The 22,077-nt window shown below is 40.8% G+C and overlaps 1 protein-coding gene across 1 annotated transcript in view; it reads right to left on the bottom strand.

The window, feature by feature from the left end:
- LOC128647291 (uncharacterized) overlaps window positions 1–21,608 on the bottom strand; it is a 31,690-nt gene extending 10,082 nt beyond the window's left edge. The window contains exons 1-2 of the mRNA XM_053700084.1: window positions 21,516–21,608; window positions 13,811–13,925 (exon numbers count right to left, since the gene is read on the bottom strand). Of these exons, the coding sequence (XP_053556059.1) occupies window positions 13,811–13,925; window positions 21,516–21,608 (208 nt within the window). The remainder of the gene's footprint in view (window positions 1–13,810; window positions 13,926–21,515) is intronic.
- Between the last annotated feature and the right edge of the window lie 469 nt (window positions 21,609–22,077).

The raw sequence follows: 22,077 nt of genomic DNA, 5'->3' as shown, positions 1-22,077 counted from the left end.
AAATATATTAACCCCTAATATGAGCCCCCTACACCGCCGCCACCTATATTAACTTTATTACCCCCTAAACCTAAGTCTAACCCTAACACCCCCTAACTTAATTATTATTTAAATAAATCTAAATATTAATATTATTAACTAAATTATTCCTATTTAAAACTAAATACTTACCTATAAAATAAACCCTAAGATAATAATTACATTGTAGCTATTTTAGGGTTTATATTTATTTTACAGGTAACTTTGTATTTATTTTAACTCTATTTAATTGCTACCTAGTTAAAATAATTACAAAATTACCTGTAAAATAAATCCTAACCTAAGTTACCATTACACCTAACACTACACTATCAATAAATTAATTAAATAAACTACAATTATCTAAACTAAAATACAATTAAATACACTAAACTATATTACAAAAACAAACAAACACTAAATTACAAAAAATAAAAAAAGATTACAACAATTTTAAGCTAATTACACCTAATCTAAGCCCCCTAATAAAATAAAAAAGTACCCCAAAATAATAAAATTTCCCTACCCTAAACTAAATTAAAAAAGTAATCAGCAATATTACCAGCCCTTAAAAGGGCCTTTTGTGGGGCATTGCCCCAAAGTAATCAGTTCTTTTACCTGTAAAAAAAGAACAACCCCCCCATTACAACCCACCACCCACATACCCCTACTCTAAAACCCACCTGATCCCCCCTTAAAAAAACCTAAGTCTAACCCCCAAGTGCTCCTTACCTGTCCTGAAGACTGGCGGAGAAGGTCCTGTTCCAAGTCTTCTTCCAAGCGGCAACATCTTCTTCTTCCAGGAACCAGCCCGCGCGAAGCTGAGGAGTTGAAGACCGATGACCACGGAGCTGAAGACTGTCCACTCTGGAAACTGAAGACCGGCGATGCTGGAACTGAAGATCGGAGCCATGGAGCGTGGAGGATCCTCTTCATACGATCTCCGCCGTACACTGAATAGGACTTCAAGGTACGCGATTAAAAATGGCATCCCTTGAATTCCTATTGGCTGATTTGAGCCTTCAAATTCAAATCAGCCAATCGGATGAGAGCTACTTTAATTCTATTGGCTGATTTGAATAGCCAATAGAATTAGAGCTACTGTAATTCTATTGGCTGATTTGAATAGCCAATAGAATTACAGTAGCTCTTATTCTATTGGCTATTCAAATCAGCCAATAGAATTAAAGTAGCTCTCATCCGATTGGCTGATTTGAATTTGAAGGCTCAAATCAGCCAATAGTAATTCAAGGGACGCCATTTTTAATCGTGTACCTTGAATTCCTATTCAGTGTACGGCGGCGATCGTATGAAGAGGATCCTCCACGCTCCATGGCCCCGGTCTTCAGTTCCAGCGTCGCCGATCTTTAGTTCCAGCATCGCCGGTCTTCAGTTCCAGAGTGGACGGTCTTCAGCTCCGCGGTCATCGGTCTTCAACTCCTCCGCTCCGCACCGGCTGGTTCCTAGAAGAAGAAGATGTTGCCGCTTGGAAGAAGACTTCACCGCCTGGAACAGGACCTTCTCCGCTGGTCTTCAGGACAGGTAAGGAGCACTTGGGGGTTAGACTTAGGTTTTTTTAAGGGGGTATCAGGTGAGTTTTAGAGTAGGGGTGTGTGGGTGGTGGGTTGTAATGGGGGGGGTTGTTCTTTTTTTACAGGTAAAAGAACTGATTACTTTGGGGCAATGCCCCGCAAAAGCCCCTTTAAAGGGCTGGTAATAGAGCTGATTACTTTTTTAATTTAGTTTAGGGTAGGGAAATTTTATTATTTTGGGGAGCTTTTTTATTTTATTAGGGGGCTTAGAGTAGGTGTAATTAGCTTAAAATTCTTGTAATCTTTTTTTATTTTTTGTAATTTAGTGTTTGTTTGTTTTTGTAATATAGTTTAGTTTATTTAATTGTATTTCAGTTTAGATAATTGTAGTTTATTTAATTAGTTTATTGATAGTGTAGTGTTAGGTGTAATGGTAACTTAGGTTAGGATTTATTTTACAGGTCATTTTGAAATTATTTTAACTAGGTAGCTATTAAATAGTTAATAACTATTTAATAGCTATTGTATCTAGTTAAAATAAATACAAAGATACCTGTAAAATAAATATAAACCCTAAAATAGCTACAATGTAATTATTAATTATATTGTAGCTATCTTAGGGATTATTTTATACGTAAGTATTTAGTTTTAAATAGGAATAATTTAGTTAATAATATTAATATTATTTAGATTTATTTAAATAATAATTAAGTTAGGGGGTATTAGGGTTAGACTTAGGTTTAGGGTAGTGATGTCGCAAACTTAAAATTTTCCGTTCGCGAACGGCGGACTTGAACTTCCGCAACTGTTCACGAACAGGCGAACCAGGCGAACCGCCATTGACTTCAATAGGCAGGTGAATTTTAAAACCCACAGGGACTCTTTCTGGCCACAATAGTGATGGGAAAGTTGTTTCAAGGGGACTAACACCTGGACTGTGGCATGCTGGAGGGGGATCCATGGCAAAACTCCCACAGAAAATTACATAGTTGATGCAGAGTCTGGTTTTAAGCCATAAAGTGCATAAATCACCTAACTTTCCTAAATTGTTTGGAATAACGTGCTTTAAAACATCAGGTATGATGTTGTATCGATCAGGTAGTGTAAGGGTTACGTCCGATTCACAGTGACAGACCAAACTCCCCGTTTAACACACCGCAAACAACCACAAACAGTCCATTTACACAACCGCGAGATAGATAGATTTGATAGATACATAGATACATAGATTAGATAGATAGATCAATAGATGCAATATACATTTGATAGATACGATAGATAGATTTGATAGAGAAATAGATTTGGCCGAAACACAAGTGGCTGTCACAAAACAGTCCGGCCACGAGATAGATTTGATAGATAGATACATAGATCAATAGATGCAATATACATTTGATAGATACGATTGATAGTTAGATAGATTTGATAGATAAATAGATAGATTTGATAGATATATAATTTCCCAGACAGAGAATTACAAGACGTGCGGTCTGTGACCCATGGTAAGGTTCCCAGAGGCAGTTGCGGCGCCAGGGGAGGCGTATATGGCATGGATTTTAGGAACCGGGAGATGGAAAAAGATGCTTGGTCGGTCCTCCTACTTTAAATTTGGGGCACTGCGCGTGCAATAGTGGCCGGACTTTTAGCCGACGGCCATTTGGCCGATGGACATTTGTCCGATGGACATTTGTCCGACGGACATTTGGCCGAAACGCAAGTGGCTGTCACAAAACAGTCTGGCCATGAGATAAATAGATTTGATAGATAGATACATAGATTACATAGATCAATAGATGCAATATACATTTGATAGATACGATTGATAGTTATATAGATTTGATAAATAAATAGATAGATTTGATAGATATATAATTTCCCAGACAGAGAATTACAAGACATGCGGTCTGTGACCCATGGTAAGGCTCCCAGAGGCAGTTGCGGCGCCAGGGGACGTGTATATGGGATGGATTTTAGGAACCGGTAGATGGAAAAAGATGCTTGGTCGGTCCTCCTACTTCAAATTTGGGGCACTGCGCGTGCAATCATGGCCGGACTTTTAGCCAACGGCCATTTGTCCGACGGACATTTGTCCGATGGACATTTGGCCGAAACACAAGTGGCTGTCACAAAACAGTCCGGCCACGAGATAGATAGATTTGATAGATAGATACATAGATTACATAGATCAATAGATGCAATATACATTTGATAGATACGATTGATAGTTATATAGATTTGATAGATAAATAGATAGATTTGATAGATATATAATTTCCCAGACAGAGAATTACAAGACGTGCGGTCTGGGACCCATGGTAAGGTTCCCATAGGCAGTTGCGGCGCCAGGGGACGTGTATATGGCATGGATTTTAGGAACCGGGAGATGGAAGAAGATGCTTGGTCGGTCCTCCTACTTCAAATTTGGGGCACTGCGTGTGCAATCTACTGTGGCACCAGATATGAGTGGTGTGTTAAGTAGTACTATTCTGATCAGTTTAATACCTGTTACTCCCCCTATCGGGGGAGGTGTATATGGCATGGATTTTAGGAACCGGAGATGGAAAAGATGCTTGATCGGTCCTCCTACTTCAAATTTGGGGCACTGCGCGTGCAATCTACTGTGGCACCAGATATGAGTGGTGTGTTAAGTACTACTATTCTGATCTTTTTAATACCTGTTACTCCCCCTATCGGGGGAGGTGTATATGGCATGGATTTTAGGAACCGGGAGATGGAAAAAGATGCTTGGTCGGTCCTCCTACATCAAATTTGGGGCACTGCGCGTGCAATCTACTGTGGCACCAGATATGAGTGGTGTGTTAAGTAGTACTATTCTGATCAGTTTAATACCTGTTACTCCCCCTATCAGGGGAGGTGTATATGGCATGGATTTTAGGAACCGGGAGATGGAAAAAGATGCTTGGTCGGTCCTCCTACTTCAAATTTGGGGCACTGCGCATGCAATTGTGGCCGGACTTTTAGCCAACGGCCATTTGGTCGACGGACATTTGTCCGAAACGCAAGTGGCTGTCACAAAACAGTCCGGCCATGAGATAGATTTGATAGATACATAGATTACATAGATCAATAGATGCAATATACATTTGATAGATACGATTGATAGTTAGATAGATTTGATAGATAAATAGATAGATTTGATAGATATATAATTTCCCAGACAGAGAATTACAAGACGTGCGGTCTGGGACCCATGGTAAGGTTCCCAGAGGCAGTTGCGGCACCAGGGGAGGTGTATATGGCATGGATTTTAGGAACCGGGAGATGGAAAAAGATGCTTGGCCGGTCCTCCTACTTCAAATTTGGGGCATTGCGCGTGCAATCGTGGCCGGACTTTTAGCCGACGGCCATTTGGCCAACGGACAATTGGCCGAAACACAAGTGGCTGTCACAAAACAGTCCAGCCATGAGATAGATAGATTTGATAGATAGATACATAGATTACATAGATCAATAGATGCAATATACATTGGATAGATACGATTGATAGATAGATTTGATAGATAAATAGATAGATTTGATAGATATATAGTTTCCCAGACAGAGAATTACAAGACGTGTGGTCTGGGACCCATGGTAAGGTTCCCAGAGGCAGTTGCGGCGCCAGGGGACGTGTATATGGCATGGATTTTAGGAACCGGGAGATGGAAAAAGATGCTTGGTCGGTCCTCCTACTTCAAATTTGGGGCACCGCGCGTGCAATCGTGGCCGGACTTTTAGCCGACGGACATTTGGCCGACGGACATTTGGCCGATGGACATTTGGCCGACAGACATTTGGCAGAAACACAAGTGGCTGTCACAAAACAGTCCGGCCACGAGATAGATAGATTTGATAGATAGATACATAGATTACATAGATCAATAGATGCAATATACATTTGATAGACACGATTGATAGTTAGATAGATTTGATAGATAAATAGATAGATTTGATAAATATATAATTTCCCAGACAGAGAATTACAAGACGTGAGGTCTGGGACCCATGGTAAGGTTCCCAGAGGCAGTTGCGGCGCCAGGGGACGTGTATATGGCATGGATTTTAGGAACCGGGACATGGAAAAAGATGCTTGGTCGGTCCTCCTACTTCAAATTTGGGGCACTGCGCGTGCAATCGTGGCCGGACTTTTAGCCGACGGACATTTGGCCGACGGACATTTGTCCAACGGACATTTGGCCGAAACACAAGTGGCTGTCACAAAACAGTCCGGCCACGAGATAGATTTGATAGATAGATACATAGATTACATAGATCAATAGATGCAATATACATTTGATAGATACGACTGATAGTTAGATAGATTTGATAGATAAATAGATAGATTTGATAGATAGATAATTTCCCAGACAGAGAATTACAAGACGTGCAGTCTGGGACCCATGGTAAGGTTACTTCCTTTTGCACAATCGAGTACAGGTTGGGGATTGCCTTTTGTGCAAAGAAATTTCGGCCGGGTACCTTCCACTGCGGTGTCCCTTATCAGGGGATGTGTATATGGCATGGATTTTAGGAACCGGGAGATGGAAAAAGATGCTTGGTCGGTCCTCCTACTTCAAATTTGGGGCACTGCGCGTGCAATCTAATGTGCCACCAGATAGGAGTGGTGTGTTAAGTAGTACTATTCCTATCAGTTTAATCCTGTTAAGTGTCTTTTTTTTTGTTTTGCTTTTGAAGCCACAGTGCAGCACCAGAGGCCAGAAAAATTTGGCATGTACACATGCCTGAAAAATTAGGTATTGTTGCAGCCACTGCTGTAGCAGCGGCCAGAAAAATTGATGTTTGTTTCCCAGGCAGAAAGTGCCCTAAAACATTGCGGCTTGAACCCTAGTTGGTGGCGGATAAGTCACGCAAGTCATCCGGCATTTGAAGATAAAATACAGCAGCGTGTGGACCATTTTTAGCCCAAGGCAGCTCATGTCATCAGGCCTTTTTTACTCGAATGTATCACCCAATGTCAGTCCCTTCGGGATCCATCCCTCATTCATCTTAATAAAGGTGAGGTAATCTAGACTTTTTTGACCTAGGCGACTTCTCTTCTCAGTGACAATACCTCCTGCTGCACTGAAGGTCCTTTCTGACAGGACACTTGAAGCAGGGCAGGCCAGAAGTTCTATTGCAAATTGGGATAGCTCAGGCCACAGGTCAAGCCTGCACACCCAGTAGTCAAGGGGTTCATCGCTCCTCAGAGTGTCAAGATCTGCAGATAAGGCAATGTAGTCTGCTACCTGACGGTCGAGTCGTTCTCTGAGGGTGGACCCCGCAGGGCTGTGGTGATGCATAGGAGTAAAAAAGCTCTGCATGTCCTCCATCAACAACACGTCTGTAAAGCGTCCTGTCCTTGCCGGTGTGGTCGTGGGAGTCGGAGAATTACTTTCAGATCTTCCCCTGTTAGATTCACGTTTTGCTGTGACATCACTCTTATACGCTGTGTAAAGCATACTTTTTTAATTTATTTTGGAAATGCTGCATCCTTTCCGACTTGTAATTCGGTAACATTTCTGGCACTTTATGCTTATACCGGGGTTCTAGTAGCGTGGACACCCAGTACAGGTCGTTCTCCTTCAGCTTTTTTATACAAGGGTCCCTCAACAGGCACGACAGCATGAAAGAGCCCATTTGCACAAGGTTGGATGCTGAGCTACTCATGTCCCGTTCCTCGTCCTCAGTGATGTCACTGAAGGTATCTTCTTCCCCCCAGCCACGTACAACACCACAGGTACCAGATAGGTGACAACGAGCACCCTGGGATGCCTGTTGTGGTTGGTCTTCCTCCTCCTCCTCCTCAAAGCCACATTCCTCCTCTGACTCCTCTTCCTCACAATCCTCTTCCAGCATTGCCGCAGGTCCAGCAAGCAATGCTGATAAGGCTGTTTTTGGTGGTGATGGTGACCACAACTCTTCCTCTTCACGCTCATCTACGGCTTGATCCAGCACTCTTCGCAGGGCACACTTCAGGAAGAAAACAAATGGTATGATGTCGCTGATGGTGCCTTCGGTGCGACTGACTAGGTTTGTCACCTCCTCAAAAGGATGCATGAGCCTACAGGCATTGTGCATGAGCGCCCAGTAACGTGGCAAAAAAAATCCCAGCTCCGCACAGGTTGTCCTAGCACCCCGGTCATACAAATACTCGTTAATGGCTTTTTCTTGTTGGAGCAGGCGGTCGAACATTAGGAGTGTTGAATTCCAACGCGTCGGCCTGTCGCAAATCAAGCGCCTCACTGGGATGTTGTTTCGCCGCTGGATATCAGAAAAGTGCGCCATGGCCGTGTAGGAACGCCTCAAATGGCCACACATCTCCCTGGCCTGCTTCAGGATGTCCTGTAAGCCTGGGTACTTATGCACAAAGCATTGTACGATCAGATTACACACATGTGCCATGCACGGCACATGTGTCAACTTGCCCTAATTCAAAGCCGCCACCAAATTACTTCCGTTGTCAGAAACCACTTTGCCGATCTCCAGTTGATGCGGAGTGAGCCACTGATCCACCTGTGTGTTCAGGGTTCAGACAAGTCAACCACAAGACGGCGTGACACTGCCGTATCCAGGATGTGGAATAGTACCTGCGGAGCTGGGGGGGGTGCCGTTGATGTGGAGCAAGACACAGCAGCAGAAGAGGACTCAGCCGAAAAGGTTATGGAAGAGGGAGGATGGAGTAGGAGGAGTAGAGGAGGTGGCAGCAGGCCTGCCTGCAAGTCGTGGCGGTGACACCAACTCCTCCTCTGCAGAGCCACGCATTCCATGCTTGGCAGCCGTCAGCAGGTTTACCCAATGCGCAGTGTAGGTGATATATTTGCCCTGACCATGCTTTGCAGACCAGCTATCAGTGGTCATATGGACCCTTGCCCCAACACTTTGTGCCAGACATGCCATTACTTCCTTTTCGCACAATCGAGTACAGGTTGGGGATTGCCTTTTGTGAAAAGAAATTTCGGCCGGGTACCTTCCACTTCGGTGTCCCAATAGCTACAAATTTTTTGAACGCCTCAGACTCCACCAGCTTGTATGGTAAAAGCTGGCGGGCTAAGAGTTCAGACAAGCCAGCTGTCAGACGCCAGGCAAGGGGGTCACTTTGTGACATTGGCTTCTTACGCTCAAACATGTCCTTGACAGACACCTGACTGTGGGCAGATGAGCAGGAACTGCTCCAGAAGAGAGACAGAGTGGTGGATGGTTGAGAGGGGGCAAGGAGGACAGCAGTGGTTGACGTGGCTGAAGATGCTGGACCAGGAGGAGGATGGCGGCTTTGAGTTTGTGTGCTGCTTCTACTAATGTGTTGATCCCATAAGCGTTTGTGATGTGCGATCATGTGCCTTCGCAAAATAGTTGTACCTAGGTGGGTGTTGGACTTCCCACGACTCAGTTTCTTTTGGCACAGGTTGCAAATGGCATCGCTGTTGTCAGAGGCAGACACACAAAAAAAATGCCACACTGCTGAGCTCTGCGATGACGGCATTCTGGTGGTGGCAACAGCATGCATTGATTGGCTGACCCCGGGTGCCGATGCATGCTGTCTGACTGTGCCACTAGCTCCTTGCGACGACCTCCCCTGCTTCCAACTTGTCTCCTCCTCCTCTCTGTCTCCCCATCTGAACTTTCCCCCTGTTCTTCTTCTCTTCTAGCGGGCACCCACGTGACATCCACGGACACATCATCATCATCAACCGCTTCACTTGTATCTGACAAATCAACAAAGGAAGCAGCAGCGAGTACAACATCATCATCATCACACCGTACGTCCATGTCTGTAATGCTGACTGACTAAGACATATCACTGTTATCTACATCCTCTGTCAATGATGGTTGTGCATCACTCATTTCTTCCAACTGATGTGTAAAAAACTCCTTTGACACATCAAGTGAAGCGGCTGTGGTGCTAGTGTTGGTGGTGGCGGCAGGCGGGCGAGTGGTGGTAACTTGAGAGGTGCCCGAAGATAAGCTGGAGGAGGATGGTGCATCAAGGTTCAGAGCGGAAGCTATAGAAGATTGGATGTCCAGTGTTAAAAAGTCAACTATGTCCTCCTCAGAACTTTTCGAGTTCATGGGACGTGGCCTCTGAATACTGGGCATTATTCTACGGCCAAAGGGAATCACAGCACCACGACCACGACGGCACCTGCGGGGTGGCCTGCCTCTGCCTGTCATTTTTTTTTAAATGTACATTTACACTACTATTAAACAAGATATGAGTGGTGGCACTGGGCAAGTGGGCACAGTATACGCTGTGAGCCTGACACAAAAAAGCAGACTGATGTTTCACAGTTTTTATTTTTTTAAATTTACACTTACACTACTATTAAACAAGATATGAGTGGTGCCACAGGACAAGTGGGCACAGTATATGCTGTGAGCCTTGCACACACGCTGGCAGGCAGGCAACTGCAATTAGATTACACTAGCAGACTGATGTTTCACAGGCAAAAAAGTTTTTTTTTTTTAAATTATTTACACTACTGTTACACCAGATATGAGTGGTGGCACTGGGCAAGTGGGCCTGGCACACACGCTAGCAGGCAGGCAACTGCAATTAGATTACACTAGCAGACTGATGTTTCACAGTCAAAAAAGTTTTTTTTTTTAAATTTACACTACTGTTACAACAGATATGAGTGGTGGCACTAGTTGGCAAGTGGGCCTGGCACACACGCTGGCAGGCAGGCAACAACAATTAGATTACACTAGCAGACTGATGTTTCACAGTCAAAAAAGTTTTTTAAAAAAAAATTTAAACTACTGTTACAACAGATATGAGTGGTGGAACTTAGCAAGTGGGCACTAGCAGACTGATGTTTCACAGGCAAAAAAGTTTTTTTTTTTAAATTATTTACACTACTGTTACACCAGATATGAGTGGTGGCACTGGGCAAGTGGGCCTGGCACACACGCTAGCAGGCAGGCAACTGCTATTAGATTACACTAGCAGACTGATGTTTCACAGTCAAAAAAGTTTTTTTTTAAAAAAATTTACACTACTGTTACAAAAGATATGAGTGGTGGCACTAGTTGGCACGTGGGCCTGGCACACACGCTGGCAGGCAGGCAACTGCTATTAGATTACACTAGCAGACTGATGTTTTACAGTCAAAAAAGTTTTTTTTTTACAAATTTACACTACTGTTACAACAGATATGAGTGGTGGCGCAAGTTGGCAAGTGGGCCTGGCACACACGCTGGAAGGCAGGCAACTGCTATTAGATTACACTAGCAGACTGATGTTTCACAGTCAAAAAAGTTTTTTTTTTAAAAATTTACACTACTGTCACAACAGATATGAGTGGTGGCACTTAGCAAGTGGGCCTGGCACACACGCTGGCAGGCAGGCAACTGCAATTAGATTACACTAGCAGACTGATGTTTCACAGTCAAAAAAGTTTTTTTTTTTTAAATTTACACTACTGTTACAACAGATATGAGTGGTGGCACTAGTTGGCAAGTGGGCCTGGCACACACGCTGTCAGGCAGGCAACTGCTATTAAATTACACTAGCAGACTGATGTTTCACAGTCAAAAAAGTTTTTTTTTAAAAATTTACACTACTGTTACAACAGATATGAGTGGTGGCACTAGTTGGCAAGTGGGCCTGGCACACACGCTGGCAGGCAGGCAACTGCAATTAGATTACACTAGCAGACTGATGTTTCACAGTCAAAAAAGTTTTTTTTTACAAAATCTACACTACTGTTACAACAGATATGAGTGGTGGCACTTAGCAAGTGGGCCTGGCACACACACTGGCAGGCAGGCAACTGCAATTAGATTACACTAGCAGACTGATGTTTCACAGTCAAAAAAGTTTTTTTAAAAAAAATTTACACTACTGTTACAACAGATATGAGTGGTGGCACTAGTTGGCAAGTGGGCCTGGCACACACGCTGGCAGGCAGGCAACTGCAATTAGATTACACTAGCAGACTGATGTTTCACAGTCAAAAAAGTTTTTTTTTTAAAAATTTACACTACTGTTACAACAGATATGAGTGGTGGCACTTAGCAAGTGGGCCTGGCACACACGCTGGCAGGCAGGCAACTGCAATTAGATTACACTAGCAGACTGATGTTTCACAGTCAAAAAAGTTTTTTTTTTAACTTTACACTACTGTTACAACAGATATGAGTGGTGGCACTAGTTGGCAAGTGGGCCTGGCACACACGCTGGCAGACAGGCAACTGCTATTAGATTACACTAGCAGACTGATGTTTCACAGTCAAAAAAGTTTTTTTTTTTAAAAATTACACTACTATTACAACAGATATGAGTGGTGGCACTAGTTGGCAAGTGGGCCTGGCACATACGCTGGCAGGCAGGCAACTACTATTAGATTACACTAACAGACTGATGTTTCACAGTCAAAAAAAAATTTTTAAAAAAAATTTTACACTACTGTTACAACAGATATGAGTGGTGGCACTAGTTGGCAAGTGGGCCTGGCACACACGCTGGCAGGCAACTGCAATTAGATTACACTAGCAGACTGATGTTTCACAGTCAAAAAAGTTTTTCTTTTAAAAATTGACACTACTGTTACAACAGATATGAGTGGTGGCACTAGTTGGCAAGTGGGCCTGGCACACACGCTGGCAGGCAGGCAACTGCAATTAGATTACACTAGCAGACTGATGTTTCACAGTCAAAAAAGTTTTTTTTTACAAAATCTACACTACTGTTACAACAGATATGAGTGGTGGCACTTAGCAAGTGGGCCTGGGACACACACTGGCAGGCAGGCAACTGCAATTAGATTACACTAGCAGACTGATGTTTCACAGTCAAAAAAGTTTTTTTTTTTTAAATTTACACTACTGTTACAGCACTAGTTGGCAAGTGGGCCTGGCACACACGCTGGCAGGCAGGCAACTGCTATTAGATTACACTAGCAGACTGATGTTTCACAGGCAAAAAAAGTTTTTTTTTACAAAATTTACACTACTGTTACAACAGATATGAGTGGTGGCACTGCAGACAGGCAGCTGCAATTAGATTACACTAGCAGACTGATGTTTCACAGTCAAAATTACACAGGCAAAAAAAAAAAGATGTTCTAGCCCTAAAAAGGGCTTTTTGGGGTGCTGTCCTTACATCAAAGATCAGATGAGTCCTTCAGGACTGTAGTGGACACTGAATACACTAGCCTAGCTATCAATTTCCCTATAAAATCAGCAGCAGCTACACTATCCCTCCTCTCACTAAAAATGCAGGATCAGAATGAATCTAAAATGGCTGCTGTCCAGGAGCTGGGAGGGTCTGGGAGGGAGTGTCTGCTGCTGATTGGCTGAAATGTGTCTGCAGACTGTGAGATACAGGGTTAAAGTTTACTCAATGATGGAATAGGGGGCGGATCGAACATCGCATGTGTTCGCCCACCGCGGCGAACGCGAACAAGCTATGTTCGCCGGGAACTATTCGCCGGTGAACTATTCGCGACATCACTAGTTTAGGGGGTAATATAGTTAATATAGGTAGCGGCGATGTAGGGGGCTCATATTAGGGGTTAATATATTTAAAATAGGTAGCGGCGGTGTAGGGGGATTAGATTAGGGGTTAATATATTTAAAATAGGTGGCGGCGGTGTCGGGGGCTCAGATTAGGGGTTAACATAGTTAATATAGGTGGCAGGTGGCGGCGGTGTAGGGGGCTGAGATTAAGGGTTAATAAATTTAATATAGGTGGCGGCGGTGTAGGGGGATCAGATTAGGGGTAATACATATAATGTAGGTGGCGGCGGTGTAGGGGGATCAGATTAGGGGTTAATACATATAATGTAGGTGGCAGCGGGGTCTGGGAGCGGCGGTTTAGGGGTTAAACACTTTATTAGGGATTGCGGCGGGGGATTGCGGTTGACAGGTAGATAGACATTGCGCATGTGTTAGGTGTTAGGTTTTATTTTGCAGGCAGTTTAGGGAGTTACGGGGCTCCAATACTCAGCGTAAGGCTTACTACGTCTGCATTTTATGGTGAGGTGAAAATGGAGTTAGATTTCTCCATTTTCGCCACGTAAGTCCTTACTCTGTATATTGGATACCAAACTGTGCGGGTTTGGTATATCACTCTATGGGCCAAAAAACTACGGCCGAAGGGTGAAATATACAAGCGTAATTTCTATGTTACACCGTATATAGGATACCAAACCAGCGCAAAATTTGGCGTCGCCGGCTTCTGCGGGCGACGCTGCATATCGGATCGTGCCCCAAGTAGATGAAACAGCAGAATACTCACAGAAAGATGCTGTCTTATTCACCACTGCCAAGTCCCATTTCAGCAATCAGAGCAGTCTCATCAAACCTGAAGAAAAAACTCTGTTCTACTGTATTTGCCAGGTGATAGATACAGTGTAAAGCTGCAAATTCTTTCTGCTAAAAGGAGTAAGAGAGGTTATGGAAACACTATTTATTGGTATATAACAATGGTTTGAAACAATGCAACACAGATTTAGATAGTTTAATGATAAGATTTTGTGGATGAATATACTAATACATCTATATAATTGAAACATACAACATAAGGGTCCTAAGCCAAAAACATCGCAATCAAGAGGGAATAACAAGTTCCTTCCAAAAGTCAAAGGTCCCAATACTCTTTGCAGCTGAAAATGATATCAGGTCAACTGCTTTTCAAAACCTCAAGGTCACAGGACAATTCTATAAAGACAAAAGTGAAGAAAAGGCAACCCAGTAGCATAATATGTCTGAATGTAAAGTATAAGATTATCATTATCAACACACTCTGTGTAATACATATTAGCAGATGTCTATACAAGATGTCCCCAGCTAGCTGATCTCTGATTCAACTAGATAAACAGAAAGATGCTGTCTTATTCACCAGGTGATACAGTGTAAAGCTGCAAATATTTTACATTCAGACATATTATGCTATTGGGTTGCCCTTTCTTCACTTTTGTCTTTATAGAATTGTCCTATGGCCTTGAAGATTTGAAAAGCAGTTGACATCATTTTCAGCTGCAAAGAGTATTGGGACCTTTGACTTTTGGAAGGGACGTGTTATTCCCTCTTGATTGCTGTGTTTGTGGCTTAGGACCCTTATGTTTAATGTTTCAGTTATATAGATTTATTAGTATATTCATCCACAAAATGTTATCATTAAACTATCTTAATCTGTGATGACATCTAGGACCAGATTATATGTGGGTCTAATTAACGCTCCCGCTTGAGCATTAATTGCATTAGAATTAAGATTTTTGCTCTCGTCTCGGATTGCACTTGTATTATGAGGTGAAAGTAAACTGTTTTTGCTCTAGCGGTAACCGACAAGCGCAAAAATCGGAAATTAGAATATTGTGTGTGCGTTCACGTATTTCCCATAGAAGTCAATGGAGGAAAACATTTCAAACACGATCGCATATTCTAATATGCGCAAACCTGACATGAAAATATGAATATTGCGTAAATAGGCTTTTTGATGTTTTCATCTACTTAAATGCAAAGGGCTCCAATGCACTTATATATGTATATGCCTGTATATGTAAACATATGTTTTTATGTCTTTAAATGTGTATATATGTCAGTAAATACATATATACACATACAAATACACATCTGTAAACATGTATATGTATGTATCTCTATGTTAAAGCCCTTTGCCTGCTTTTTTTCTGAGATATATCATATCTTTGAGCCCTTATAACTTTTTTGTGCAATATTTTTTGAATAATTTGTATTAGATGTGTTATTATGAGTGTAAGTGCATTTTGTAATGTAGTTTTTAAGTGTTCAGTAACATTTTTTTATTTTGCAAAACAGTTAACCACCCCTCTGAGGATGTGATAACCATTCTAGCATAAATCACGATTGCGCTCATGCGATCACGTTTACTTTCAATTCGTAATACGACCAAAATTTAATCTGCACAAAAAATTGCAAAAATCTGATATCGCTTGCGCGGAAACGTTTGCTCTCCACTTGTAATCTAGCCCTTAGCATGGTACCGCTATTTTTTTAAGAATTGTTTGATAAAGTAATCTCCTATATATATATATATATATATATATATATATATATATATATATATATATATATATATATATATATATACCCAATTACAGATTAGCGTAATTATATTTTAATATTTTGTATTTTTTGTAATATTAATGTTGTGTTTTATACTGGATAAGCAATCCATTAAGAAACTGTCAAAATTTAAATGTTTGAAATCTTAATTTTTGCATAAAATTTTTTCTAAATGCATTTTCATGCAACCCATTCATTCTGCCCCTGTTGACACAAAGCATAAAGAGAATGTATTAGTCATTGGCAATTTTGCAAGTAAAAAAAGTGTTGGATACACAGTAGCATTCTAGTCCCCCTACATTGCTAAATGGGTTATATAGAGAATCTGACTGTTTTTCACCTGACTGACTGAAAGAGACAAGTATAAGGACAGGTCAAACTGGGGCAATACCTTTTTTATTTTTATGTACAAATTTTACTTTTCAAGATTACTCATGACTGGCTTGGCATTATCCATCATCGCCATTTTTTTTTTTTTTTTTAGTTTAGCTTATTTGAGAGCTGTGTTGTGCTTGAATGTAGTACAGATTGAAGATGTTTTATGTTGCTACTTGTCAAGTTAAAGGGATATTAAAACGTGCTTCTTTAGTAAAAACAAATATGTTAAATCAAAGTAAATATAAAAAGAAACAGATTATTTAAAAAAAAAAAAAAAAAAAAAACAGAAAACAAATTCTTTTCTTGCAAAATAAGCATTTAGGAATTCTCAGTGTAGCCACTGCCTGCAGCTAGATAAGGGAGCAGACATTTTGCCTGTTCTGAGCATGAACAAATCTGACTTCCTGTCTAGTCGATTCACTTAATACGAAACCAGCTCATGTTACTCTAGAAATTTTAGGACACTTAGTGGACATATTTTTAAACACAGTGGCCCATATTTATCAAGCTCCGTACGGAGCTTGAAGGGCTGTGTTTCTGGCGAGTCTTCAAACTCGCCAGAAACACAAGTTATGAAGCAGCGGTCTAAAGACCGCTGCTCCATAACCCTGTCTGCCTGCTCTGAGCAGGCGGACGGGAATCGCCGGAAATCAACCGGATTGAATACGATCGGGTTGATTGACACCTCCCTGCTGGCGGGCCGATTGGCCGCGAGTCAGCAGGGGGCGGTGTTGCACCAGCAGCTCTTGTGAGCTGCTGGTGCAATGTTAAATGCGGAGAGCGTATTGCTCTCCACATTTAGCAAGGTCTTGCGGACCTGATCAGCACTGTGGGATCAGGTCCGCAAGACCTATGATAAATAGGGGCCAATATGTTCCTGGTTAAACTGTGACACTTATACACATACACAATATTTAATATTGTGATAAAGTTTTCAGATGTTTAAAACATGTCATGAATGAATATAGGTTGAATACAGGTTAAGTGTAAAAAAGAAACCAATTCAAACACATTACCAATACTGAATCAATTAGCCGCCATTTTACTTTTACATCTTTCATTTTGATTCCTGAAGAAACCTTCTTGCAAGAAACCTGAAAAAAAACTGTTCCTTAAAGGTTTCCAATGTGTTTACCCAATCTGATTGTAATACAAATCAGATTTCCCTGTTTCGCTGTATTCAGAATTTGGAAGTAAAATTTAAACTTTATTGGGCTCCATTGATGAAACTACAGATGCAGATTGTGAGCTTTTGTGGTGCAGAGTCACTCATGCAAGGCCTATATCCGTAAGTTAAAGGGACAGTCTAGTCAAAAATAAACTTTCATGATTCAGATAGGGCATGCAATTTTAAACGATTTTCCAATTTACTTTTATCATCAATTTTGCTTTGTTATCTTGGTATTCTTAGTTGAAAGCTTAACCTAGGTAGTCTCATTATGCTAATTTCTAAGCCCTTGAAGGCCACCTCTCATCTGAATGCATTTTGCCAGTTTTTCACAACTAGAGGGCGTTAGTTTATGTGAACCATATAGATAACTGTGTTGGTTATGCAAAATTTAGGAAAGGGTAATAAAGGGATTATCTATCTTTTTAAACAATAAAAAATTCTGGGGTAGACTGTCCTTCTAAGAAGCTGCAGTTGCAATATCTGCCCAGCAGGATTCACAAGCCCTGGTTTTGGGCAATTGTTTGTGGGAAAACAGGGGGCGGGGCGGCACAAGAGATTATTTGTGTGATTATAAATCCCAGCAGCCTAGGGTGCTTCAGTCCCTTTTTCTCCTGCAGTATAATGCAAGCCATAGTCTAAAGTTTCTTCTTAAACAAATCAAATGTATAGATTTTTCTTGGTATCCGTTGCCGAAACACATCTCTTTTTCAGTGCAAACATTGCTGACATACAGTGCTTAAGACACATGCACACACAAGTCTACCTAGGTATGTTTTCATGGAAAGGAGCCAAGTTTTATAAAAAAGATAGAGAGAAATAATTACTTTTTATAATAAAGGTACAATTTAAAAAAATGTATACTCTTTCTGAATCATAAAAGTTTAAAGGGACAGTCTAATCAAAATTAAACTTTCATGATTCAGCGCTGCGGAATCTGTTGGCGCTCTACAAATACCTGATAATAATAATGATTCAGATAGGGCATGCAATTTTAAACAACTTTCCAATTTACTTTTATCATCGAATTTGCTTTGCTCTCTTGGTATTTTTTGTGGAAAGCTAAACCTAGGTAAGTTTATATGCTAATTTCTAAGCCATTGAACTGCTTCTTATCGCAGTGCATTTTGACAGTTTTCGGGCAGTTAGACCCTGCTAGTGCATGTGTGTCATATAGATAACATTGTGCTCACTCCCATTGAGTTATTTAAGAGTTTGCGCTGATTGTCTAAAATGCAAGTCTGTCAAAAGAACTGAGATAAGGGGCAGCCTGCAGACGCTTAGAAACCAAGTAATCACAGAGGTAAAACGTGTATTAATGTAACAGTGTTGGATATGCAAAACTGGGGAATGGCTAATAAAGGGATAATCTTTTTTTTTAAGCAATACAAATTCTGTAGTAGACTGTCCCTTTTATTCTGACTTTGATTTCCCTTTAACAAATAAACCAATAAACCAATACAAATACTTGTACTTCTAAATAACTAGAATGGTGTAGAAACAGAAGCCAAACTTTAAACAGAAGCCAAACAGTTATAAAGCTGTTCATGTGACAAACTCTGATGTATTAGAATGGGGGGATTTTTAGTTTTGCGGAATATATACTGACCTTACCCCAAAGTGTAATCAGATTTTGTGTTATCTTCCATTTTAAATTCAAAACAATTATGCAGTGTACCAGTGTACAGAGGTCAGGAATTTGTTTGTTTTGCAAGCGCTTTCAGATCCATGTGATGTTGATTCCACTGAACTTCTGAAAGTCTTTTATCTTGTTTACTAAAAGGTATCAGCAGTGACAATTAGAACCAATTGGATAATTATACTTTGTACAGTAGATACTATAGAACAAGGAATAGGATGTTAAAAGTATGCAATAAAGTAATGATGGGCATTGAAGTGTTAGGTTGTAAATGGAGAGGTGTTTAAAACAAAAGTATGGATGTGACATGTTACTGACAAAGGAACAATAGGAGAGAGATAGCTACAGTAAGTTTATTTATTGAAAAGGGAAAGCTAAATTAAAAGGCATATTAACCCCATTCGCTATTGGAATTTCAGAGAAAAACTTGCCCAAATTAGCAGAGAATGTTTAGCCTTTTTGCTATCACTCCATTTAAACAGAAACAGAGCCTTGTTTTTATTTATTTACCTGTCAAAACTATATATATATATATATACAGTATATATATATATATATATATATATATATAGTCTATATCCAATAAGGGACTGCACTCGCTGGGTTTGGTTTAAAAAAACCTTTATATCTTTATTATGGCCAAAATCACAATCACCATGGTGACACATAAACAAGGCTTAATGACCATACCACCAAAAAACAGAAAAACAAAACAATCAAAAATGCAAAAAACTGCATATGCAAACATCTTGCATTACCTCATAGCAGAATACTGATATATATATATATATATATATATATATATATATATATATATATATATATATATATATATATATATATATATATATATATATATATATACAAGGATGTAGATATGAGAGATTACAGGAATATAACTGTAAGTAGGTAGTGGCATAGTCTCAGTAAATTAACTTGTATTATAACAAGCACTGATTGATAACACACTGATTCACAATAAAACATATACACACAGGGAATCTCTTAAACAACTTAATTATACAAAACCTTATTTTCATTTCTATATCACATTTTAAGAATAAATATTCACATAAGCCATAGACCTTTAACCTGAAAAACAGCATAGGTGTTTAAACATTTTAAGTTAGGAGTAAGTAGCTAAAGTGTTCATATAAGGTCTGCTACTTATGATATCAGTGTCCCCCACACTCCCCTACAGCTTGCTCAAACGTATCCTCTAGGAGTCATTACCAGTGTAGGATGTATCCGGACATTCCGGTTATTTCAAATGTCAAAGGACCAAAAATTAAAGAATATGTGTCAGGCCCCCTGGGCGCGCAAAGCCGTGTATTATGTCCCATGCCGCCAGTATCTTAGACGCCCGTGGTCCATAGTGTAGAGATTATGAACATCGTACCTAGTCAGTGTGCCACAATCTAGTCAAGTGGGACATGGATGCGGATATGTTATAAAGTATCTGTGTGTTACCTGTGATTCATGTCCATTGTGTGCGATAAACATACCCAAGGACCAGGCGCGGCTCAGCCCTGTATCGCGCAAGTGAAATTCCATCATGACCGCATGGCTAATTAGCATAGCCTGTCAGTCACCAGATGGGCGTTACTGAGACCTGGAGTGATTGAGAAGTAAACAGATCGGGCTATGTAGCGCCGCTTGCATATGTGTCCCATCAGAGCCTCTATGTGTTCCCATATAGGACAGAACATGTCCATAGTGAGCCTAATAGTTTATTATCATCCCAAATCAGTGCAATATGATATAGTGTGATCTTAAGTATATGTTCAAATGTAAACATAGGCATTACATATCCAGTGAGCTAATGAGGAATCACGTCTTCCACTATGTGTTTAACTATCATTGGGCAGAGAGGGCTAAATAACTAAGATAGAGCAGGAATGAATACATAGACCAAAATCCAAATGCGTAAAAGATAATAAAGGATAAAGTAGAAAAGTTAAGCAATTATTGCTAAATTATCTCTACATGTAGATGGCCTGTTATGCCTTAAATGGAGCAATTTTAGATCAGCCCCAGCAACAGTTTCAAAAGGGGGGTAGTTAGGTGCTGCCATAGTGTATCATATATTTACCCCGGTATTACTAGAGTAATTGTATAAAGTGTTATAACATATTACCTATTCGAAGGGATAACAATATATAGGATAAGCTACATCATATGTTTCAGGTGTCTGCTATACAATATATGAATGGTCTAGCTACCCTATACAACCTAATATATAAAACATATATAATATACTTTCTTGTGACTCATACAGAGGGATCTCAATAGGGATATCATTGATCCACTGTATACAAATGGCAATCAAGGTACGTTAAGTTTAGTTAAAGAACCACAGTCAAAGGGGTCAGATTAAGGATGGATGTGTCCAACGAGTAGAACAAAATCAGGATGTTCAGGACATAGCCCCTGTGGTTCACTATATCACACAAATGGTAAAGTTGCTCCTTAACATAGGGAGAGCAGGCATATCTCATACTCTAAGTATTGTCAATATGAGTGTCTTGTTGTATACATGGACATATATCCCTGTCATCAGTCAAGACTTCAGAGGAAACAGTGCCAATCATTGGACATGTTTAATCCTCTGGGGTAGATGGTATCCAGTCTATGAATCCATCTTGCCTCCATCTGCAAGAGAGTTCTGCCACGGTCACCCCCGCACCTAAGGGGGGGGGACGTGGTCAATTAAGATGAAGCGTAAATCAGTTACCTTATGCCCTGCTTGCACAAAATGTCTTGCCACCGGTTGGTCCGAGGTCCCTTTGTCAATGGCAGATCGTATAGCTGAGCGATGGTTTGACATTCTTAAGCGTGCGTTGTCTGTTGTTTTGCCAACATAAAAAAACGTCCACAGCAACAGCTCAATAGGTATACAACATAGCTAGTAGTGCAGGTGATAAAGTGCTTAATAGTGAATTTCTGGTTAGTATGGGGGTGTCTGAATATTTTGCATGGGATCATACCGCTGCAGGTTGTACAGCCCTTGCATCTGTAACAGCCCATTTTGTTAGTTTTAAGCCATTTCTTGGTGTAACTATGTTGAGGGTCTGTTTGCATTAGTATGTCCCTCAGACTTCTGCCTCGCCTGTACCCCATGATTGGTGGATCCATATGTCCAAAGGGCAGTGTTTGGTCCGTGCCCAAGATTTCCCACCTGTTACGTATTGAGTCAGCCAGTGGTTTCTTTCCTCTGTCAAAAGTAGTTGTAAACTAACCCCATTCGCTATTGGAATTTCAGAGGAAAAACTTGCCCAAATTAGCAGAGAATGTTT

The sequence above is a fragment of the Bombina bombina genome, chromosome 2, assembly GCF_027579735.1.
Source record: "Bombina bombina isolate aBomBom1 chromosome 2, aBomBom1.pri, whole genome shotgun sequence".
Lineage (NCBI taxonomy): Eukaryota > Metazoa > Chordata > Amphibia > Anura > Bombinatoridae > Bombina > Bombina bombina.
Note: the sequence above shows the minus strand (reverse complement) of the source record. Positions and strands in the feature narration are given on the sequence as shown.